Source organism: Crinia signifera, chromosome 19, assembly GCF_055691185.1.
Source record: "Crinia signifera chromosome 19, ASM5569118v1, whole genome shotgun sequence".
NCBI lineage: Eukaryota > Metazoa > Chordata > Amphibia > Anura > Myobatrachidae > Crinia > Crinia signifera.
The window spans coordinates 34981472-35007262 of NC_139226.1; the positions used below are offsets into that span (position 1 = coordinate 34981472).

The 25791-nt window shown below is 45.5% G+C and overlaps 1 protein-coding gene and 1 pseudogene across 1 annotated transcript; one reads left to right on the forward strand and one right to left on the reverse strand.

Moving 5' to 3' along the window:
* The first annotated feature begins 72 nt into the window (after positions 1-72).
* LOC146041515 (uncharacterized) lies at positions 73-24429 on the forward strand. Its single transcript, XM_083161479.1, has 5 exons — positions 73-188; positions 6319-6372; positions 20521-20635; positions 21443-21559; positions 24374-24429. Exons 1-5 carry the CDS (start codon positions 180-182, stop codon positions 24427-24429), a joined length of 351 nt encoding a protein of 116 aa, XP_083017605.1. The 5' UTR covers positions 73-179.
* Positions 24372-24489, reverse strand: LOC146044386 (5S ribosomal RNA; annotated as a pseudogene).
* Between the last annotated feature and the right edge of the window lie 1302 nt (positions 24490-25791).

Consider the following 25791-nt stretch of genomic DNA (forward strand, 5'->3'; position numbering starts at 1 on the left):
ACTGTCCTGTCTACAGCTGCTTGGATACCTGGAAATCATTTGCAGCATGTGGCTGCCAGGAGCTGACCATCAAGTCACGGTAGTGTCTGACATAGAGGACTGAGAGCCTGTGGCCCCCTTCCCGCAGTGGCCACCTCTAAGAAAGAACAGACAGAGCAACAGTGGAATGGCCCCTGACCATGACAAAGGTACGTCTGACGCCATTCCCTTAGGATGAAATAAATGACAAATGTGCAGAACTGAGCGGAGGTGTTACTGAGCACATGATGATGTGCAAATGTATGAAGGACTGTACGCACTTCTCATGCGCTATAGGGAAGAGCGCACAGTATCACTTCTCTTGTTCTGTATCCTTGGTGTATCAGTATCTGCTCCTAGTGTGCATGTAAGGATAAGTATAGGGAAGCGTGCACAGTATCACTTCTCTTGTTCTGTATCCTTGGTGTCTCAGTATCCGCTCCTAATGTGCATGTAAGGATAAGTATAGGGAAGAGTGCACAGTATCACTTCTCTTGTTCTGTATCCTTGGTGTCTCAGTATCTGCTCCTAGTGTGCATGTAAGGATAAGTATAGGGAAGAGTGCACAGTATCACTTCTCTTGGTCTGTATCATTGGTGTATCAGTATCGGCTCCTAGTGTGCATGTAAGGATAAGTATAGGGAAGCGTGCACAGTATCACTTCTCTTGTTCTGTATCCTTGGTGTCTCAGTATCCGCTCCTAATGTGCATGTAAGGATAAGTATAGGGAAGAGTGCACAGTATCACTTCTCTTGGTCTGTATCATTGGTGTATCAGTATCGGCTCCTAGTGTGCATGTAAGGATAAGTATAGGGAAGCGTGCACAGTATCACTTCTCTTGTTCTGTATCCTTGGTGTCTCAGTATCCGCTCCTAATGTGCATGTAAGGATAAGTATAGGGAAGAGTGCACAGTATCACTTCTCTTGTTCTGTATCCTTGGTGTCTCAGTATCTGCTCCTAGTGTGCATGTAAGGATAAGTATAGGGAAGAGTGCACAGTATCACTTCTCTCGTTCTGTATCCTTGGTGTCTCAGTATCCGCTCCTAGTGTGCATGTAAGGATAAGTATAGGGAAGAGCGCACAGTATCACTTCTCTTGTTCTGTATCCTGGGTGTATCAGTATCTGCTCCTAGTGTGCATGTAAGGATAAGTATAGGGAAGAGTGCACAGTATCACTTCTTTTGTTCTGTATCCTTGGTGTCTCAGTATCTGCTCCTAGTGTGCATGTAAGGATAAGTATAGGGAAGAGCGCACAGTATCACTTCTCTTGTTCTGTATCCTTGGTGTACCAGTATCCGTTCCTAGTGTGCATGTAAGGATAAGTATAGGGAAGCGTGCACAGTATCACTTCTCTTGTTCTGTATCCTTGGTGTCTCAGTATCTGCTCCTAGTGTGCATGTAATGATAAGTATAGGGAAGAGTGCACACTATCACTTCTCTTGTTCTATATCCTTGGTGTACCAGTATCCGTTCCTAGTGTGCATGTAAGGATAAGTATAGGGAAGCGTGCACAGTATCACTTCTCTTGTTCTGTATCCTTGGTGTCTCAGTATCTGCTCCTAGTGTGCATGTAATGATAAGTATAGGGAAGAGCGCACAGTATCACTTCTCTTGTTCTGTATCCTTGGTGTCTCAGTATCTGCTCCTAGTGTGCATGTTAGGATAAGTATAGGGAAGAGCGCACAGTATCACTTCTCTTGTTCTGTATCCTTGGTGTCTCAGTATCCGCTCCTAGTGTGCATGTAAGGATAAGTATAGGGAAGAGCGCACAGTATCACTTCTCTTGTTCTGTATCCTTGGTGTATCAGTATCCGCTCCTAGTGTGCATGTAAGGATAAGTATAGGGAAGAGTGCACACTATCACTTCTCTTGTTCTATATCCTTGGTGTATCAGTATTCGCTCCTAGTGTGCATGTAAGGATAGTATGGGGAAGAGTGCACACTATCACTTCTCTTGTTCTGTATCCTTGGTGTCTCAGTATCTGCTCCTAGTGTGCATGTAAGGATAAGTATAGGGAAGAGCGCACAGTATCACTTCTCTTGTTCTGTATCATTGGTGTATCAGTATCGGCTCCTAGTGTGCATGTAAGGATAAGTATAGGGAAGAGTGCACAGTATCACTTCTCTTGGTCTGTATCATTGGTGTATCAGTATCGGCTCCTAGTGTGCATGTAAGGATAAGTATAGGGAAGCGTGCACAGTATCACTTCTCTTGTTCTGTATCCTTGGTGTCTCAGTATCTGCTCCTAGTGTGCATGTAAGGATAAGTATAGGGAAGAGCGCACACTATCCCTTCTCTTGTTCTGTATCTTTGGTGTATCAGTATCCGCTCCTAGTGTGCATGTAAGGATAAGTATAGGGAAGAGCGCACAGTATCACTTCTCTTGTTCTGTATCCTTGGTGTCTCAGTATCCGCTCCTAGTGTGCATGTAAGGATAAGTATGGGGAAGAGTGCATAGTATTACTTCTCTTGTTCTGTATCCTTGGTGTATCAGTATCCGCTCCTAGTGTGCATGTAAGGATAAGTATAGGGAAGAGCGCACAGTATCACTTCTCTTGTTCTGTATCCTTGGTGTATCAGTATCCGCTCCTAGTGTGCATGTAAGGATAAGTATAGGGAAGAGCGCACACTATCACTTCTCTTCTTCTGTATCCTTGGTGTATCAGTATCTGCTCCTAGTGTGAATGTAAGGATAAGTATAGGGAAGAGTGCACAGTATCACTTCTCTTGTTCTGTATCCTTGGTGTCTCAGTATTCGCTCCTAGTGTGCATGTAAGGAAAAGTATAGGGAAGAGTACACAGTATCACTTCTCTTGTTCTGTATCCTTGGTGTCTCAGTATCTGCTCCTAGTGTGCATGTAAGGATAAGTATAGGGAAGCGTGCACAGTATCACTTCTCTTGTTCTGTATCCTTGGTGTATCAGTATCTGCTCCTAGTGTGCATGTAAGGATAAGTATAGGGAAGAGCGCACAGTATCGCTTCTCTTGTTCTGTATCCTTGGTGTCTCAGTATCTGCTCCTAGTGTGCATGTAAGGATAAGTATAGGGAAGAGCGCACAGTATCACTTCTCTTGTTCTGTATCCTTGGTGTATCAGTATCCGCTCCTAGTGTGCATGTAAGGATAAGTATAGGGAAGAGTGCACAGTATCACTTCTCTTGTTCTGTATCCTTGGTGTATTAGTATCGGCTCCTAGTGTGCATGTAAGGATAAGTATAGGGAAGAGTGCACAGTATCACTTCTCTTGTTCTGTATCCTTGGTGTATCAGTATCTACTCCTAGTGTGCATGTAAGGATAAGTATAGGGAACACAGTAACATCTATTCACAGGCCAGGGGGATCCACCCACATCATTCGATGGTCGCTGACCATTGAAAGATGTGGAAGGTGCACGTATATGTACGGTTGCTCTGAGCAACCTTACATATGCGTGCACGCTGGGAAGGAAATGGGCGGGCAGCTGACATCTGGTGATGTCAGCTGCCCACCCCCCCTACCCCACCTGCGTCATGGTCTCATTAGCATGAGAATGGCCAGCGTTCTCATGGGCAGGGCCGGATTAACAATGGGCCTGATGGAACTACAAGTCCCATCATGCATTGCCACAGTTTTGCTATTAGAGAATGCTAAAACTATGTCAAGGCATGCTGGGAAGTGTAGTTTCACAACAGCTGGAAGGCCACTGTTTGGACATGCCTGGTATAGTAGGTATTTTGGCTCAATCCATGTGGCAAAATGTGAATTTTGCCTTAATCTGTGTGGCATAATGTGAATTTTGACTCAATCCATGTGCCATAGTGTGAATTTTGTCTCAGTCGGTGTGAATTTTGATTCATTCCATGTTGCATAATGCATACCTCCCAACTTTTCATGAGAAGAAATAGGGACCCGAAAAGGGGGCGTGGCGTATGCAAATGAGGGCGCGGCTTATGCTAATTAGCCGCGACCTCATTTTCATACGAGAATAGACGCTGTGCGCATGCGCACAGCGTCTATTCTACTACATTGGGGGGTCTCCCAACTGCCACCCCCCCGCAGCGGGACAATGCCTGCCGCGGGTGGGACGTCGGGACAGGACCCGAAAATCGGGACTGTCCCGACGGAATCGTGACAGTTGGGAGGTATGATAATGTGTAAGAGGCAAGTACATTATAAGGGGGTTACTATTGTGTTGCATAATTTTTATAAGGGGTATATGGTGTGGTAAATTTAGGTGACCACATGAAAGGTGCTGAAATGTTCTCTACCAAGTTTCGGCATTCAGTATTTTTTTTGATGACTGGAGTGCCGCCTCACCCCGCAAGTATTTTAGGACATCGGCATCCTGCGGGTGCACCTTTGGAGTGCACCCGCCAATATATCTCCCTGCATTTTTCTTATGCCAGCCCCCTGCCTTTTCCAGGCATATATAATTTGTTGAAAGTATTTACACAAATACAGACACACCCATGAGCAGACCACCCAACCAGAACACTGGTCACGCCCCCCACATTATTAGGTGCTGGCCACAACCCCTGTTATTGCGCATAATAGGCCCTTGATCATTTTCAGCTCCAGGCCCATTTAGACCTTAATCTGGCTCTGCTCATGGGAATGCCCATGAAACACTGGGCATTCCCATATGCTAATGGAGCCACCCCACGCCCCTCTCCACCCCTTGCCCGCAGTCCTCAACTCAGCGGTAGAGGTGTGGGTTGTGTACGGGCGGCTGACCAGGGAGAGAGAGGACAGGCTGCCAGGCACTGAGCAGTATGTGCTGAGTGGAGGATAGAGGCTGTGATGCAGCAGCAGCCTGTCCTCTCTACTCCACACTGCCCGGCACCTTGCAGCAGGGAGGTGGGTGAATGAGACCCGGGCCCCTCCATCAGAGCCGGGCCTGGGTAAAAAGTACCCGCTCCCCCCTTTCGACGGCACTGCCCCTGGGTGGATGCACTCTGGCACACTTCTGTATTCAGAGTTACCAGTAGTAGGCAGGGCCCCTATTCCCCGTTGTTTAGTACAGTTTCGCCCATGCCATTTCACTTTTTTGGGGAGGGGAAAATCGGCATGGGCGAAAACGGCACGGAATCGGCTGTGAATTCGCCCAAACCACTTGAATTTGCAACAATTTTGGTGATCCGCGTGGTTTTTTGCTTATGCTGGATTTTTCACCCATCAGCACTGGGATTGAATAGGGCGAGTTGAATTTGCCCAAAAATTTAAGATTTTTCATCTGACTAAAAATTTGCGTGGGATTGAATAACCCCCTAAGGCGTAAATTTACTGAAGCTTCTAAAAATTAAAATAGGTTATGTTTCCCATAGCAACCAATCAGATTCTATTCATGGTTTTATTAAAATGTAACCTTTATTCATATTTGGTTAAAAGTATAGCGAAATAAAAAGACACAAAACATAGAAGACATACATATTTTTATTAAAAAAGGATATAAGTTATCCTTACAACGTGGGGCCCCACACTCCTTATTAACAATTTCCACTTTAATTGGAGTACATACACTGTCTAGAGGGTATATTAAGTATTATTTATAAATATGTGGCGGATAGTGAACTGATAGATCTCAGCTGAGTTCAAACTGGATCACCCCAATCATTTTGGAAAGAGCGGGGCAACTCCAACCAGGTTATCAAGGTAGGTATAACACCCTTCAGTTAAGGTATACAGCATATTAGCAGCGTGAGAATACAATTCAAATAGCCGGTGCTTGTATATGGGGGCACCGGCAGCCGCTCAGTATGCGGTGCTGACACGCTGACTATGCGTACCAATAGCAGCGCTGATCCCACAGTCCCTGGAGTACGGCGTGCTCTATTGTGACACGCCGTCTCACAATCTGCAGGACTGGGTAACAGATCTGATACGCTAAAGTAGGTAGGAGTGCCCTCAGCCAACGGGCTGTACGTTCACAAGACCTCTCGGTACCACAATTTTAAACTAGACAGATCAAAATTATGTACATTTCAATGGGGATGGGGGAGTGGGGGTAGCCCACGAAGTGTATGGTCGGCGTACGCTTCGATAATGAGCTTCGTCAGGACCAACCTGGGTGGTACCTGGGAGCTCTTTAAATACCTGTAAGTTTGTGATTTACTCCTCCTGTGCGACTACCATTTTTTTCTCTCAAATACCAATCAGATTCTGTCTACACTTTTCTAGGATGCAATAAAGAAATGATAGACATAGGTTGCTATGGGCAACACAATATTCAGCACCTATAGATAAATGCTATGGATCTGCTTCTTATAGTTACATTGTATGTATGTTGCTTATTGTCTTTTATATCTTTTTTATCCTACTAGATATCAAACAGAATCTCCTTATTTGATATTTTCCAAGAAGGCCACAGGGAACAGGTGAGTTGAATTTATTGCTGCATATATTGGGATTCACAATGGTTTACACAGAGCAATGCAGCCGCGGATTTACACAGAGCGCAAAATTAGCCGTACGCCTCATTTTCATGGGGGGGGGGCGTGGTTTGCACAGGCAGAGGGAATGCATTGAGTGGAGTCTGGGGCGTGGCAATGTGTCACAGGTAATATGAGCCCTCCCACCCCTCACTAATGCTTAATATAAGCCATATACTGTAGTATTAACAGAAAAATAAAGAAAATCAGTAGAAGGTTGATGTGACTTTTATACTTGTGTGGGGTTTAACCCTTTTCAGGTCCAACGCTTAGTCAGGCTCAACAGCCCTAGCGTTAGTAGCAGATCCAGTGGCGAGCCACTTTAAAATAAGAACATTAACATCGTTCAACATTCAATGTAGACCATGTAGACCAGTGGTGGCCAACCTGTGGCTCTTGAGCCTCATGCGGCTCTTCCTCTTGTAAAGTGCGGCTCCTGCTCCCACTGCTGCCCACCGTCTGTCCCAGTCCCCCCTGCTGCCGGTTCCCTGAAACCCTTCTCCTTCTGAGGGGAGGAGAGCGTGCATCGTGCATCTCTCCTACCCCTTACTGTGCATCCTTGTGACTGGGCCGTCCGCCAATCAGAGCTCGTGGGCCAGCAGCAAATCAGGAGCCGGCCAGTGAGCTTTGATTGGTGGGTCACAGGGAAGTGAGGGGGAAGGAGACGCGCGGTGTGCTGTGCTCTCCTCCCATCGGTGACATGACAGGAGAACTGCAGGGGGACACCAAACTGTCCTCTCCCCGCCTGGCAGCAGCAGCAGCAGCAACAATGGTGAGTGCTGCTGCTGGGAAATTTGCACTGTGGGGGCATAGCAGTTTGTGGCACTGTGGGGGCATAGCAGTTTGTGGCACTGTGGGGGCATAGCAGTTTGTGGCACTGTGGGGGCATACCTGGCACCATGGGGGGCATATGTGTATCTGGCACTATTGGGGGCATATGTATATATGGCACTGCACTATTGGAGGCATATTTGTATCACACCCACCCAAGGGGTCAAAATAGACTACGCCCCTTTTTTTGGCGCATGCGCCTTCGGCGCGCGCATGATGGTGGCTCTTTAGCTTGACTACCGATATTTTTTAGCTCTTTACCTCTGACCGGTTGGCCACCCCTGATGTAGACCATTTTTGAATTAAAAAAAATACAATTAATTTAAACATTTAAACCAGACGGTTAAGGTGCCGACACACTACGCAAAACTTGATACTGATTTATACCTAGTTGTAGTTTACTGAGGATTCCGTCTCCCTGTGGGCACATCTTTAAAGTGCGAGTGATTCACTACACAGTGAAGCATTTGCACATTACCGGCTGACCAAGGTGACATCACTGGACAATACAGTTTAACGATATCGATTCAGTCTATGCCCTATATGGTTCGACTGGGAGCTTTGGTGATATGTATAGTATGCACCCAGCTTTACTTGCCAATCCGTATTTGATTAATTACCAGTTATTGCTAAAGCTAACATATACTCTGCAGCACTTTACAGAGAATATTTGGCCCTGCCCCAGTGGAGCTACGCATTTATATTCCTTACCACACATACCCACACAAGCAAGGGGAGAATATACAAATGTCACACAGATAGAGCCATGGTGGGATTCGAACCCATTACACTATGCAGTTTTTGCTGCAGAATTTAAAACGGTGAATATATTAAAGGCAATTTACAGCATGTAATATTATATCTCCACTTTAATTCCCATGGCAAAGCCAGCAAAATCCGAGGTTTGTTTAATCGCAGGTTGATAAATCAGCCACTTTGTCTCTCCCCACGGCCACCTCCCTGCACACCTACAGTAGGGACAGGTATAATGTGTGAAGTCATCTGCCGCCAGTATGGTGAGTGGCTGCTGGAAGGAGAGGTCCTTTAATCCTCTTTCTCAGAATAGGATATGATGAAAACACAGAAACATAAGAGGGGAAACAGTATATCCTCTATACCAGTGACATGCGGCCAGGCTGTAGTCATTCTGCTGTCTGAAATGGACAGCTAAAGTTACCGCCTTTTGCTGTGATGAAAACAGAACAGGTTAATTAAATGCTTTACAATTCTCATGCCTCCTGGGAGCAGGGATTAAGGGAGCTCAGGCAGAGCTAGCCGATAACCAATGAGGAAGTCCGGACATGGCTTAGTGGATGTTAGTACTCTAGGGGCCTTATTCTGATCGGAGCGGCCAAACGTGCGTACGTTCGCCATTACCGCACGCTAGCCGTACGCGGCCGTTAGGGTTAAGTCCACCCACAAATCAGCCGCTTACGTACGGGCAGAAATACCGTAGAAGGGGAGTGGCGTACAAATGAGCGTACGGCAACGTACGCGGACGGCCCAGCCCTTGCACTCCGACAACAGGCGTACAACTGAGCGTACGGCGCCGTTTACGGACGTCTTTCGTCCGTCTTCCCAACGACTTCTTGCGGATATCTGAGCGTACGCCAGCTTGCACGGACGGGTCCCTATTGTTTTCAATGGAAAACTCAGCTTATGTCACCGCTCGTGAGAGTGAGCGTACGTCCGTGCACGCTGGCATACCCTTCACATATATGGACCTGCAAATCTTGCCTCTCAACTACTAATCTGACAATTGATTAATTAATCTATTTGTTATTCAATTATTGTTTTCTATTAACTCAATTGTCTACCTTAATAAAGACCTAATAAAACTACATTTGAACCCACATTACATGTATATTTGTTATGTTCTAATGTGGCATTTTAATCACTATCTATGTGTCCCCATATTGCTGTTACTTTTAAATCAACTTATGTTGGTGTTTCTGTATATGTACTAAATTATGTCCGTAATTACTTTGTCCAAAATGTGTAACATGTATACCTACCCTGATGTTATGTGTGATGTTTTAATAGAACAACATTAAACATTCATGCATTTTCACTATGTGTTATTTTACTCAAAAACACACACATTCACACATCAATCATTACCCCTCACCTCAAATTACAAGTATAACTTACAGTACACATCTGTATGTACCTACCCTTACAAGCCCTCTAACATATTTATTAGTAAAAACACAGGCAATTTCGAACTGTAATGCAACTTTTATTTTCTACAAAAATAATAAGGGGGGGGGATAAAAAAAAAATTAAAGGCGGGCCTCCAGAAGGCCAAAAAGGAGCTGGAGGTACACGAGGGTGATCATGATCTCCCGCATGAGGACTGCCACCTCCTCCTGGTGCTGTTCAGTGTCTGTAATGAAGGGATAAAACAAAAAATTAATATATAACATACACAAATGTTTGTTGTATTTGTACATAATAAAAAGTTCAGAGTTATGTGTGAAGGCCACATACATTTAGAAACTACATTGAAGATGGGTCTGCTGTAAACACAGTACTAAAAAAAAATATGTTAACACACACATACTGTACATAGTAAATAACATTAATTCAATTACTCCTTCATCAATGAATGTATGCTGTATCCCAATTGGTACTTTGGTTTTGGGGGACTGTCCTCTAACCTCACAATTAGCCTGTGCTATTTAAGGGTTATGACATTGTTGTGGCTTAAGCACTCCTTAGTATTTTAAATTTAGGACATTGCTGTACAAATTATAGGCCTACAGCTATGTTTGTAAAGCATGCATCCGCATGGCCTCACACACTATTACCAAAACAATCTCTACATTTAAGTTGCACCAGTGGCAGATTAAGCCTTTGGGGGGCCCGGGGTACTTTAGAGCGGGGGGCCCCCTTGCACTTGTCATTACTGGCCGCACACTGCATGGGCGAATATTATACTGTCAAAACACAGAGTAAAGGCAGAATAAACTTGGTCAATGGTTACCTGCAGGGGATATATATATATATATATATATATATATATATATATATATATATATATATATATACACACACCACATGAAAAGCCTGTGTTTGTCCCTCTGCCCCTTACTCTGGAGGAGACCTCACAGTCCTAGTGCTGCCTCTGATTAAAAACCCTCCTATGACTAAGCTGCTGCTGCTGTTCTCCATGGACCTGAGAAGCATGTAATGAGCTCCACCAATCAGAGCTCAGCACAAACTTCTCAGCCTCTGTCCTCTGGTGCAAAGTGTCATGGGACTTAGTCAACTCCCAGAAATGCACTGCACACTTGTGCAATCAGTGTGCCTTGGCTCCCGATGCTCAGCACCATAAATCATTGTCACATTGGCAGATAGGTGAAGCTGCAGCACTACCCCACCCATGCACAAAACATTTAGCTAAAAAAAAAAAACATAACTTAAACATTTTATTTGTAAAAAATACATGACAACCACAGGGGGCCCCTAGCTAGAGGGGGGCCCAGGGGCACTGACCCCTTGCGCCTCCATTATAATCCGGCCCTGTGTTGCACATCATGCTGGGAACTGGAGTTACCCAACACCTGGAGCCACATAACTACCACACCACTAATGTCGGATATCTCATTGGATGTACTGTTATGTCAATTATTCAAGGGGTGAGGCATGGCCACACTCAAAAAAACCACCAAGGGGAGCCTTGTTCCTGGAGAAGGACAGGACACACCTCATGGTCGGCCTGCAGTGATATGTTGCAACTAATGTTGATGTTGGATACACATATGTGGTTGTTGTGATTGTTTATGTGTAGAAATGTGTAGGTCAACATTAGACACATTATTTACTTACGGCTACTTGAGCCATCCTGGTCGCCGCTGGTTGGCTGTGCAGTGGTTGGGGGGGTCAGGAGCAAGGGGGATGGTCCTGGAGTTTGGACCGAGGTAGTGGGTGTGAGTGGGGAGTGGAGAGGTTTGGGGGTGGGTGGTGGAGAGGTGTAGGGGGGTAGGAAATGGGGTGGGAAGGGGGGGGGGGGTTGGGGAGGGGGTTGTGGAGGGGGTGGGGGTTGTGGAGGGGGAAGGGGATGGGGAAATTGTGTGGGTCCAAACTGCACCCAGTGTCTCCAGTGTTGGGGAGGGGGAGGGGGTTGTGGAGGGGGTGGGGGTTGTGGAGGGGGTGGGGGTTGTGGAGGGGGAAGGGGATGGGGAAATTGTGTGGGTCCAAACTGCACCCAGTGTCTCCACTTCTTCCTCCTCCTCTTCTTCCTCCTCCTCCTCTTCCTCCTCCTCCTCTTCCTCTTCCTCTTCCTCCTCCTCCTCTTCCTCCTCCTCCTCTTCCGGCTGCTCCTGGGCTGCCTGCTCCCGGGCTTCCATGCGTGCCCTTGCCCGTGCTGAAATGTTCATGTTGATGGCATAGAAATCGAAGATTGGGTTTCATAAAAAAGGGGCAAAGAAAAATTCACATTAGTCATGCTCATAACCTTCAAAATTATCATTGCTGTGATATTTCAGACATTTATCATGCAAACTATTTGATATCCTACACCCAAAAACTGATCAACTACTTAAACCCCCCCCTATACACCCCCTATACACCCCCTATACACCCCCATATACACCCCCTATACACCCCCTATACACCCCCTATACACCCATATACACCCATATACCCCCCATATACACCCATATACCCCCCATATACACCCATATACACCCATATACACCCATATACCCCCCATATACACCCATATACACCCATATACACCCATATACCCCCCATATACACCCATATACACCCATATACACCCATATACACCCATATACCCCCCATATACACCCATATACACCCATATACACCCATATACACCCCATATACACCCCCTATACACCCCCTATACACCCCCATATACACCCCATATACACCCCCTATACACCCCATATACACCCCATATAGACCCACATACTCAGGGACATATTTATAAAAAGTACAGAAAACATTTGCAAAATAACGCAGGCATACTAGTAAATAAAAACTTACATCGGGCAATATGGCGGCGAAGTGTGCAGAGCAACACTGGCTGCCGCCGGCGCAGGTCCGACCAGCGCCGCTCCAGTTGACCCAGGCTCCTATCCACGCCGGTCCTGGCGAAAATTAGCCGGCGGGCAGCATTGTATGCCCGCCGCTTTTCACTATTTGCCACATAAGGGCCCCTGGGCCCCAGGCGGCGGTCCATGACCTCAACCAAGGCCAATAGCTCCTGGGTAGAAAACGCCCTAGCCCTGGTTGAAGTCATGGTGGCAATGGCGCAGTTATTAATTGCAGGTACATATATCACTTTTGGTGCTTGCTGATTGGTGTAAAAAATCGTTTGTTTGGTATTAACTTTATTAATCCTTCTTACATTAACAAACTGGATGCGAATAGAAACTTACGCGGACCGTTCCGATATACACACACCACAACCAACAGCATGCATTCAATGAAGAGAGAAGTACTGTATTTACAGTGTGCGGAAATTAATACACGCAACCCTCTACTTATAACTACGCTGCTTAAAGGGGGCACGATACACCGATATCCATGGAGAGGAGTACTGTATTTACAGTGTGCGGAAATTAATACACGCAACCCTCTACTTATAACTACGCTGCTTAAAGGGGGCACGATACACCGATATCCATGGAGAGGAGTACTGTATTTACAGTGTGCGGAAAATAATACACGCAACCCTCTACTTATAACTACGCTGCTTAAAGGGGGCACGATACACCGATATCTATGGAGAGGAGTACTGTATTTACAGTGTGCGGAAAATAATACACGCAACCCTCTACTTATAACTACGCTGCTTAAAGGGGGCACGATACACCGATATCCATGGAGAGGAGTACTGTATTTACAGTGTGCGGAAAATAATACACGCAACCCTCTACTTATAACTACGCTGCTTAAAGGGGGCACGATACACCGATATCCATGGAGAGGAGTACTGTATTTACAGTGTGCGGAAAATAATACACGCAACCCTCTACTTATAACTACGCTGCTTAAAGGGGGCACGATACACCGATATCCATGGAGAGGAGTACTGTATTTACAGTGTGCGGAAAATAATACACGCAACCCTCTACTTATAACTACGCTGCTTAAAGGGGGCACGATACACCGATATCCATGGAGAGGAGTACTGTATTTACAGTGTGCGGAAAATAATACACGCAACCCTCTACTCATAACTACGCTGCTTAAAGGGCCACAATGTGACATGTTGCTGTATGACAATTTCATACACATTACATATGTAAGGAAAGCATTGTAACGTGATGTTTTGAAATGTGACTCACAAGGCATACACGAACTCCAACAGATACCAGCTGACAACACTCATCATTGGAATGACAGGTGCACACATTTCACGATGTAGCCCACAATGCTCCACAACCTGTGTATATGCATATACAGGTGATTGATCAGGTGCGTTGAGACCTGCGTAATTTAAGCGGGAATTATCGGCGGGAAATATCGGCGTAAATTTGCATCTACCTTGCGGGAAAAAATATACGCCCCCTTGTTCATGGCGGGAGATTAACATATAAATATTCAGTCAGATGCAGCCCACAATTGCTGCAAACATGTCTGACTCAGACGATTCCGCAGCTGAGGACGCTCTGCAGAGAGCTACAGCACAATCCCTGCTTGATGCACTGAACAAGAGGGAACAGGAGCGGAGAAGGAGGGCCCAAGAGAGGAGTAGCCTGCAAGATCAAGCGGGCTCCTCAGTAACAGGCCCTGGTGAACCTCCACCAGCTCCACAAGGGCCAAGCAACCAGCCAGAACAAGAGGTTGCATCTCTCCAAACAGGTGTGACCCAGCAGGTGCATGGTGAGAGAACTGGGGCCACCAGAAAACAGGCTGCAACATCTAGGGTGAGGACTGAGCAGGATACCACCACCAGAAAGAGAAACCCTGCATTTGTAGAGGCCGAAATGCGAATTCTCGTGCCCAGGGCACGCGAATGGATTGAATTGGCAACCAGGAAGCCAGGTGCCAGTGCAAGGAGAAACCTTTGGGACAAGATCACAGAGGAAGTGAACCAGGTGTCACCAGTGGTCAGAACTTGGGACGCGGTGAAGAAAAGGTTAGTGTGTTTGTCAGGGCAATTTTTCAGCAGTCTCCAGCAGGAACTGAGGCCCTTATTCTAGTTCACTCTTTCTGGCCAAATATTTCTTAGATGGACAAAACCATGTGCACTGCAGGTGAGGCAGGTGTTACTTGTGCAGAGATAATTAGATTTGGGTGGGGTTTTACACCTGCCTCACCTGCAGTGCACATGGTTTTGTCCATCAAAGAAATATTTGGGCAGAAAGAGTGAACTAGAATAAGGGCCTCAGTTCCTGCTGGAGACTGCTGAAAAATTGCCCTGGTCTTTGTCCCCCTGATAATGTCATATGTGTGTACATATGTTACATGTATGTTTTGAGACTAATAGAAAGGTGTGTTTGTAGATAGTGCTACACTTCAATGTCACATGTGAACACAACCATGTCTAATAACCCACATTGATATATGAAACATGCACCATTGGTGTGATGTGAGGTTATGGGCACAGTTCTGCTCATGTGAAGTATGTGATGGGACAAGAGAAAGTGTGTTTTTGAAAGAGTTGTTGTAACATGTTCCATATGATGCTACTGAAACAAGAATGAGCAAACTGTGCACATGTAGCTGGTGAGAAACTACACATCCCAGTATGCCATTCCATAGTTAAATTACTCCATAATAACCACATTGTCAAGCTATGGTGGAATGTGTAGTTTCACACCAGGTGGAGGTGCCTAATTTGGCCATGGATGATGTCATTTCTGCATAGTGATGTATGTATGTGCATTTAGTGGCCTAATGAATGAGATGAGACACTGAAATGCCTCCTAATTGAGACATGAATGTGTGTGTGGGACACATATGGCAAAAAAACATAAGATCACCCACACTAGGAAATGTCACGTAGCTAGGGGTACCACATAGTTCTTTAATTCCGGACACATATTAATTACACAGGTTCTGTGGCTGGCTGACTTCAAGACTCCACTTCACCTAATTTTAAACTGCCACAGAACCTGTGTAAGTAACATGTGTCCGGAATTAAAGGGACTAGGTGGTAACCCTACACGTAGCACAGTGGTGCACATATCTCATGGTGATATTTGTATTTTTAAACTTGTAGGTGGACTGACTTCAAAAGTGCACTGAAGAGGAAGATGACTGACCGGTACAACCACAGCATGTCCACCGGGAGAGGTCCTATGCCTGACCATTTGGAGTATACCCCCCTGGAGCTGGACTCCTGTGACGTGATTGATGTGGGGGAGATCAGGGGGATCTCCAATATGGACAGTGAGCTCCCGGCGGAGGTCTTTGATGCTGCTTTTGATGGTAAGTCACAGTAATGCATTGTATTTAGAAAGATATTTTTTATTGCGTATGTGATGGTGACATTGTTTTCAATTCTTATCCTAGCAGAAGCAGAAAGCCAGGATGTACCGGCAGCATCTTCCTCTGCAGAGCCACAGGTGGAGCAAGTGGTCCAGCCTTCACCAAGACGTCGCCCCCAGCCCCAGCCACAGGAGACATGGAATGAGAGCCTGTTGGTGACGCTGGACAGGATCGAGCAGCAAGGGGTGGATGCTGCGATCCGTCAGCAGCAGGTGGCGGATTTTCTGGCGGAGTGGAAGGCCACAAACCAGCTGCAGGTTGAGGCCTTGAACCGCATTAATGAAACTCTGGCGGCTGGCATGCTAAGCATTGGCCAACACCTCAGCCGCCAGAATGAACTTCTTGCGGAGCAGCTGTCCACCGCCAGGTCCCTAAGGGACAATCCCCCATCTGCTGCCCCACCCCAAGCTGCTCCCCAACCTTCCACCTCAGCTGACCCTCCTGTGTCGACAGGGGAAGACGCCGAAAGCCAGCTGAGCCAAAGGCCCCTGTCCCCAAAGCCCCATCTAAAAGGGGCAAAAAAGGGCCCAAATGAGACCTGGTTCACTTCCTCTGTGGTTGGAGCCCAAAGGTTTAAATTGCACTGGACATCCGCTTCCTGAGTTGCCCATCGATCCATTTGCGTGCCATGGGCATGAAAGTTCGTATTTTGACCTCTACAAATGCAGGATATTTTTTTTTGGTGGTGTGTATCTTGCTTAGTATTCACCCTGGTTGTTGCAGTACGTATTCTGGTGTCCCCATTTCTTTCACCATTGCATTTGCAGGGTAACACATGTTTGGAGATATGCAACCTCTTGTTCTGGCTGTTTTATTATTTGTGTGTCTATTTTATTTGTTTTTTTGATTTCTCACATTAAAGTGTCAAGCTGTGATGCTGAACAGCAAATAAATTTATTTTACAAATTAAATCTAAATTGTGGTATGTGTAATTTCTTGTGTGAAACAAATACTAGATTTATGTGTACTTACTGACCAGGGTATTTTTGAACATTTGTTGAAGTGTGGTCGAAGTTTCCCATGTGTAACCCTCTCCATGGCCATTCCCATGTTCCTATCCAACTTTTCCCTGCTAATTAGTTTGTGTCAGCACATGTGCAGAGCAACTTAATAGGTGAGAAAGCAGTTTGTGTGCAGGTGAGGTAGCTCCTACAGTAGTAGGTAAAAGCAGGTCCAGAACAATGCTTTCCTCATGGAGTGGGTGAGGCAGACAAACAAGGGTGAAAAGGTACATTTGTGTAGGAATGCATATGTGTCCTCCCTAAAAAAAGATGTGTGAATGGGCCAAACATGATAAATTAGCTTGTGAACAAACATGCATAACTGTTTAAATATATATGATTTGACAGTGTCATAAGCAGATGTAGGAATCCTTTGTTAGAGAGATGAGAGTGCAATAATGTGATTGGTGGCATCTTACATCCAGAGTGTAGTCAAATCCAATTCATATCAGATCAGATAGTGGTACAGGTCATTATTTTGGGTACTATACAAAGATTGTGTGGAAAATAGTGGTCATGGGCTTCAAACATTGCTGAAACATCCTTTGTAGGTGTTAGATGTGGTTTATGTTATTGTATCCTAAATACAAAACCTATGTTAGTATTAGAGTGAACACGTTGACACATGTTGACTTGTGTAGATTGAGTGTGCTACTGCGTAAAGTCTATGAAAGCATGTAGTGAATGTGACTAACTGTTTAGCAAATACCTACCTTAGCGTATAAAAAGATTCTTACCTTAAATTAAACAAACCTTTAATTGTGGAGAAGTATAGAAACATAAGCTTCCAATGTGTTTGCGTGCTGTGTGTGTGGCTTGCAGGTAGTGAAATCATGGTTTGGACTTAATAGACTGCAGCATTGCTTATTACATTCAGGTGTATGTGTTTGAGTAGGACGTACGCGTACGGCCCGGCCGCTCCAACCAGAATAAGGCCCTATGTGTCATTGGAGTTGGTAGAACTAGGTGGTAATTCTCACCACCGAGGAAGTCCGGATGTGGCTTAGTGGATGTCAGTACTCTGTGTTATTGGGGTTGGTAGAACTAGGTGGTAATTCTCACCACTGAGGAAGTCTGGACGTGGTTTAGTAGATGTCAGTGCTCTGTGTTATTGGGGTTGGTAGAGTTAGATGGTTATTATCACCACTGAGGAGGTCCACATGTGGCTTAGTGGATGTCAGTACTCTGTATTATTGGGGTTGGTAGAGCTAGATGGTTATTTTCACCACTGAGGTGGTCCGGACGTAGCTTAGTGGATGTTAGTTCTCTATGTGTTATTGGGGTTGGTAGAGCTAGACGATTATCACCACTGAGGAGGCCTGGACGTGGCTTAGTGGATGTTATTACACTATGGGTCATTGGGGTTGGTAGAGCTAGATGGTTATTATCACCAGTGAGGAGGTCTGGACGTGGCTTAGTGGATGTTATTACACTATGGAGGTTATTCTGATCGGTGCGGCCAAACGTGCGTACGTTCCATATTAGCGTACGCTCTCCGTACGCGGCCGTTGAGGTTAAGTCCACCCACAAATCAGCCGCATACGTACGGCCAGAAACAACGTAGAAGGGGAGTGGCGTACAATTGAGCGTACGCCAACGTACACGGACGGACCAGCCCTTACACTCCGACAACTGGCGTACAATTGAGCGTACACCACCGTTTACGGACGTCTCTCGTCCGTCTTCCCGCCGACTTCTTGCGGAAATCTGAGCATACGCCAGTTTGCACGGACGGGTCCCTATTGTTTTCAATGGAAAACTCAGCTTATGTCACCGCTCGTGAGCGTACGTCCGTGTACGCTGACATACCCTTCACATGTATGGACCTGCAAATCTTGCCTTTCAACTATAATTCAGACAATTAATTAATTATTCTAATTGTTATTCAATTATTGTTTTCTATTAACTCAATTGTCTACCTTAATAAAGATAAATAGTGGGCATGGGCTTAAAACATTGCTGAAACATCCTTTGTAGGTGTTAGATGTGGTTTATGTTATTGTATTATAAATACAAAACCTATGTTTGTATTAGAGTGAACACGTTGACACATGTCGACTTGTGTAGATTGAGTGTGCTACTGTGTAAAGTCTATGAAAGCACGTAGTGAATGTGTATAACTGTTTAACAAATACCTACCTTAGCATATATAAGCAGGTCTTAAAAAGATTCTTACCTTAAATTAAACAAACCTTTAAATGTCGAGAAGTATAGAAAGATAAGCTTCCAATGTGTTTGAGTGCTGTGTGTGGCTTGCAGGTAGTGAAATCATGGTTTGGACTTAATAGACTGCAGCATTGCTTATTACATTCAGGTGTATGTGTTTGGTAGTAATCAGCGTAAATTAGCAAACCCAGGCGCACGCTGGCATGCGGTATCTGTAGGGGTGGTCTGAGGTGGCGGTTGGCGGCCGCCTGTTTTGTGTCCGAAATGAACGGTGCTTTAGGCGATCGTGCGGTAGTAGCACCGTTCATTTTTGGTGCACACCCCCGTGTACGCCCATATTTACGCCCATTTTCCCTCATTATTTCGTCCGCTCCCCTCAACACGCCCCTATGCCGCCCCCAATGCCCGTACTCTCGCGTACAGGTTTTTTCGCACGGAGAGACCCGTCCGTAAGCGTTGTGGAGTGTTCGCACCTGCGCATTGGCGATTGTACGCATGCGCAGATTATGAAAAACCCCGGAACGTACGCGTACGGACCGGCCGCACCAACCAGAATAAGGCCCTATGTGTCATTGTGGTTGGTAGAGCTAGATGGTTATTATCACCACTGAGGTGGTCCAGACGTGGCTTAGAGGATGTCAGTACTCTATGTGTTATTTGGGTTGGTAGAGCTAGATGGTTATTATCACACTGAGGTGGTCCGGACGTGGCTTAGAGGATGTCAGTACTCTATGTGTTATTTGGGTTGGTAGAGCTATATGGTTATTATCACCACTGAGGAGGTCCGGACGTGGCTTAGTGGATGTCAGTACTCTATGGGCTATTGGGGTTGGTAGAGCTAGACAAACGTCACCAATGAGGAAGTCGGGACCTGGCTTAGTAGATGTCAGTACTCTAAGGGCCATTGGGGTAGACATAGCTAGATGGTTAATGCCCCTAAGGAAGTCCGGACCTGACTTACTCTAAGAGCCATTGGGGCATAAACAGCTAAATGATAATCACTCCTGGAGAGTAGTGACCGTAAATATTTGGGGACACATTGATAAAGCGCCGTCCCCTGGCTGCGCAGCTTAGCTGCACAGCCAGGCACATGCCGGCCATGCTTGGGGTTGCAGCGGCTGCATGTCACATCACGCAGCGGCCGCGGCCCTCCTTCCAAGTGGCCAGGACATGGGTCGCCACCCCCGTCATATCATTGCCACCCCGGGCTGCACTGAAATGGTGGCACGCCCGCATGTGCAGAAATCCCAGATTACCGATTTCGGCACTTCTGCTACAGGATTGAATCAGGCCTATGTTCAAAATTGAATTTATACAATTGTCTTTCATGTTGAAGTGTCACTGTGGGCCATTCAGAAATACAGTTGTACTTAAACGTATTCAAGCTAGTACATACAGCATGCAGAAACTGGCAGAAACAGACTGAAACATGGTGGAACCATCTGGAACTTGGTTGAACATGTTTGAATTTCAATTTTTGTTTCAATTGCTCAAAAGTTTGCAATATTTCAGGGAATATTTGGATTTTTGTAACAATTTGTCACACTGGTTCCATTATCTCTACTGGTAATACCATTTTCTCAATAAATCCTGTGTGGCCAAAATTACCTTCTTTGTTTTGCAGGATGTGATTCCCTCAAATACACTCGGAGCCGAAGCCCCAGCCAATGGGTGCACAGGACAGCCGGTGGATGAAGATGCTGTCATTATATCAACAGTGACCGACCAACACAGCCACAGTGAGGGGGCAGCTTGGGGTAGAAGGGGCAATTGGGGCTTATGCAGGGGAAACTCTACCATTAGGCAGCTGCCTAGGGCAACGGAATCTGGGGGGCACCACTGAGTCTACCCATCACAAAAGGAGGTAGGCTATGAGGAAGCCGTCCTTGTTGTGCTGAATGCAGGTGCCGCGGCTGTGGAACTTCTAAGCTGCCATCTCCACTTTGCCAAGAAGCCTTAAGGTGCCCATACACGTTACAATTATTGTATACAATATTGTATACAATATCGCATCTCATCGCATATCGGTTTTGCAATGAGATCAGATGAGATGAGATCTAGTACAAAAAGTATGTGCTGCACATCTCATCTGATCTCATCGCAAAACCGATATGCGATGAGATGCGATATTGTATACAATATTGTATACAATAATTGTAACGTGTATGGGCACCTTTACACCGGCCCTGGGCTTATGGTGCGGACAGTAACATCACACATTATAGGGCCAGTATGCAACTTCTACGAGCACCCTTCCCCCGGAAATACCCGCATGTCCTGAAGACTCTAGCATTGGGCCAGGGTCTGCTGCATGATATCTCTGAGCAGATGACACTGGTGCCATTTTTCTACTGATCTCTCCAGAAATATGGCATTGGCATCATAGTTCTGGAGAAATCACAGGAGAAATGCTGCCGGTGACCACAGTGTGTGTGAGTGTGGGCTCCCCCTTGCACATCACACAACCCGTTACAGTCTCTGGGGTATAAATTATGTATTTTACAGCTGGAGAGTGGTGTAACTCGGCTCTTTGTCCTCTGGTACAGATGTTGCTGGGCCTGAGAAGTCCTCCCTGTGTACCCTCCAAAATGTCTCCAGAATCCTCTTCTACATCTCCATCATGCTGTCTGTCGTGGCAGTCTCGCTGTCAGTCCTTCTCATCTGTAAGTCAGAGAAATATTTTACATTCTTAGGGGGAGATTTAAAACAGCTAAAAAAATGTTATTTTTGCAATCCAGAACCCAGCATTTTGGATTTGAAATCCATACCTCCCAACTTTTGCATCTCAGCAGTCGGGACGCTGCTGCTGCGCGCCGGAGGCGCGTTGAAATTTCCGGGGGCGTGGCCTAATTTGGGCGTGGCCTATGCTCGCGGCTCTCCCGCGAGGCCACGCCCCCATTTTGCCGCTATGGGGGCATGACCCAGAGGCTTTGTGAGCCTCTAGCCATGCCCCCAGCCCCCCTGGCTGCGGGAATAGACGCTGTGACTCCCAACAGCCCCCTGCCGTCCGCGGGTGGGACAGCGGGACAGGCCCTGACAATCGGGACTGTCCCGATAAAATCGGGACTGTTGGGAGGTATGGAAATCTGAATCCCAAACAGTGGGAATATTGGTTCAGATCCACAAAATTCGGTTTTCTGCACCAAACTGCACATACTGGGTGAGATTTAATAGGATGAGAGATTCAGGAAGTGAGAGATTTGGTGAGAAATCTCCAGTTTTTTTAAAGCGCCAAACATTTACACTGCAAAATCAAACTAGTTTTGCCGTGTAAATGATTGCCGCTTTAAAAAACCTGGAGATTTCTTACCAACTCTCTAACTTTCTGAATCTCTCATCCAGGGGCATAACTATAGCACCGCAGCCCCCACCACCGCGGGGGGGTGCTGTGCATGTGGGGGCGCCGGGGGCTGCGGTGCTATAGTTACCCCCCCAATCCCCCGCAGACTTACGTATCTCGCTGGTCCCGGCGGCTCCGTTCTTCTGATGAGGACCACCACAAAATGGCCGCCCCCATATAGCACACTGTTCTCTGAAACTGTCTGCTGTATGGGGGCGGCCATTTTGTGGTGGTCCTCAGCAGAAGAACGGAGCCGCCGGGACCAGCGCAGCGCGATAGGTAAGACTGCGGGGGAGCGGGTTAGCATAGGCGACAGGGCGACGGGGCGGCGGGGGTGGGGTGGGTATGGGCGCCCCCCCCCCAACGGGGGGGAGGGCCCAAAACGTAGCTACGCCACTGCTCTCATCCTATTAAATCTCACCCACTGTATCTACTAATTTATGCATGCGGTGAAATGTAATAGGGTGAGAGATTCAGAAAGTGAGAGATTTGGTAAGAAATCTCCAGTTTTTTTAAAGCGGCAATCATTTACACTGCAAAACCAAACTGGTTTTGCAGTGTAAATGATTGCCGCTTTAAAAAAACTGGAGATTTCTTACCAAATCTCTCACTTTCTGAATCTCTCACCCTATTACATTTCACCCTAGTACTTCTAATAAAGTTCTAGGTGTTTTGTTACACCTCAAAAGGAAATCTATGTATATATTTTAAAAAACACTCCCCACTCAGAAAAATGGGTGTCAGCACGAGTCCAAAGCCAGACGTTGGTGAACCGTCTGTACAGGGTAGAAATTTTTGGGGAACTATATTTTTGGAACTCGGCGATCGGTTTTACGGATACAATTTGAAATTAAAATCAGATACTTCAAAAAAAAATGTCAGAAATTTATTTTAACAAAGGGGAGGGGGGGGTTTAATACAACACGCAATAAAACAATGGAGACAGTACACTCTAAAAATATATATGGTGCTGAAAATATGTGCTCAGCAATAAAAAGAATAACTAAAATATGCTGTAAAACACCATAAAATCTACTCGGCTAAGATAAGAGCACTATCAATACATTCATATAATCATAAAAAACGGGAACATAAAAATGAAAGTAAAAGATATGGAAAATCGCTTAGCTTTTGAGAGGAAACAAGGTTAAAAGCTGCCCGACATGTTTCGTCTAAACAGACTTCCTCAGGGGGTGTGGACAAACTGGTAGGAGCTGATATTTGTAGTATGAGACAGGCTTACATCACTTCCTGTCCCTCAATTAAAAACTATAGCAATTAGCAAATATATAAGAGCGTTCTGAAGGTAGGTCATGATATGGCTAATAAATACAGTAGTAGTCCGTCATTAGGACCAACTGAGCCAGCTATCCGGTTAGCAGAAGTATGTTAATTGCCAGTCAATTGGTCTAATTGTTTTCCGTGGATACGGAACAGCGGGGCGGTACGTCATATCCGCCCCACTTCCGCCCCACATCCGCCGTCAACCTGGAGACCAGTGCGCCTGCGTGTAATTCGTGTAGTACGCTGCGTCTACCATCCGGCTTGTCTCTCACTCCTCTGAGCGGCTGAAGACGGTCACGTGGTGTCTCCCACTGCGCTGCAACGGAGTCATATAGTTGCTAGGCGACCTCTCATGTTTACAGCATTTTCTTTTATGCGTGTCACTCGTTGTAAGTTCTCATGAGTATAGGATTTTAGATGATTGATATAAGGAGAGGGAGAGATAACATCAGTGTATTACTGATCACGGCAGGAGTACATAGTAAAAGGCAGGCTGGTGGTGATAATTTGAAAGGAGTGAATAAATGCATCATATATACCCCGTTAAATAAATAATGAAAAAAATGAATAAAGAGAGATAATTATGTTTAAGAGAGTATAATATAAACATAGTAAATATTAAGGGGGGGATAACTCCTAAAAATATATATATAATAGAAATCATATAAAAATGACATGCTAACATTTATTTATTATTGCATGGTAGTTGCATACAAGTCTAGTATGCTAATCCGACTAGGAAAAATACAGGGAAAAGTTTAGAAGGCGATCCGGCAATATAGATACAGTTGAGTGGACCTGGTGAGGATTATTTCATGGTTGCCTCCATATATGTGTCCCTGTTCAACCTTAGATTACAGCACCTGGTCTTCTTTGGAGGTGCCCCTTCCAAGTACTGGCCAGGCCTAACACTGCTTAGCTTCCAAGATCGGACGTAGTTGGGCGTCCCAGTGTAGTATGGCTGTATGGAGGTGAACTATTGTGGGCACTGGAGGGTCATGTATTACTCCTCTTAAGTCTCTCTGATTGTTGTGTATTATTTTTTATGGATGAAAGCAGCGTGACGAACCTTTTATTGGGGTAGGAGTAGTCCTCACAACGCCCATATATGTCCAGGTTTTTATTTTTATTTTTACAGGAAAGGTGCTATTTCGTAGTTATCATTGAAGCCGTCCGGGTTCAGTGTATTCAATTCAAAGATCCAGAACATTTCTCTGCGTGAGAGCAGGTTGGAAAGATCACCGCCTCTTTCTCCCAATGTCACATGTTCTATTCCCTTGTAGGTCAACTTCTCTGGGTCGGAGTTATGGTGTTCTAAGAAATGTTGTGAAATAATGTGAGTTTGGACCTTGTTCTTTATATTTCTCACATGTTCTTGGATTCTGGTCTTCAATGTTCTCTTAGTTTTTCCGATGTATTGGGTGCCACAAGGGCATTCCAACACATATATTACTGAGGTGGTCATGCAGTTGATGAATTGTTTTATTTTGAAGTCTTTTGTCTTTTCTTTATTTTGGAAAGATCTCCTGTTGGGATGAAGCAGTTTGCAAATGTTACAGTGGCCGCACTTGAAACTTCCTACACATTTCGGCATAATTTTAGAAGTGGTGCTTTCTTCTCGTAGCATGCTGGGTGCCAGCATGTCCTTAAGGTTCTTAGATTTTCTGTATACGACCTGCGGGTGGGTGGGTAGGTGCTCCTTGAGGACTGGGTCCATCATTAGGATGCCCCAGTGTTTCGTTAGGGCCGTTTTGATGTTTTTCTCATGGCAATTGTACGTGGTGACAAACTTGATTTCTGTTTTTTTCTGTTCTCTTTTATTGTATTGCAGAATGGACTTCCGGTCAAGTTCTTGTGCCCTTTGTTTGGCATTTGTAAGAATGTGCTCTGGGTAGCCTTTCTCTCTGAACCTATCTGTGTAGGTATTGAGTTGTGTGTTCCTCTCTGTCTCTGTTTTACAGTTGCGTGTTATCCTGTGAAACTGTGAGAATGGTATGTTATCCTTCCATTTCTTAAGATGGCTGCTCTGGTAATGCACATAGCTATTAGTATCCACTTGCTTGATGTAGTTTTTTGTGGTGACCGATTCTCCATTTTTCATCAGAACTAGATCCAGGAATTCCACCTGTTCACTGTTGACATTGGAGGTGAAGACCAGATTCAGGTTATTATTGCCAATATATTTAAGAAATTCATTAAAATCAGTTTGTGTCCCGTTCCAAACAATTAAAATGTCATCAATATATCGTTTAAAAAGGATAATATTGTCCT

Coding starts and splice junctions, on each gene's coding strand:
- LOC146041515 (XM_083161479.1), top strand. Junction 6,373..20,520: donor AAGAAGGCCACAGGGAACAG/GTGAGTTGAATT, acceptor TTTGTTTTGCAG/GATGTGATTCCCTCAAATAC. Junction 21,560..24,373: donor GCTGTCAGTCCTTCTCATCT/GTAAGTCAGAGA, acceptor GTTCAACCTTAG/ATTACAGCACCTGGTCTTCT.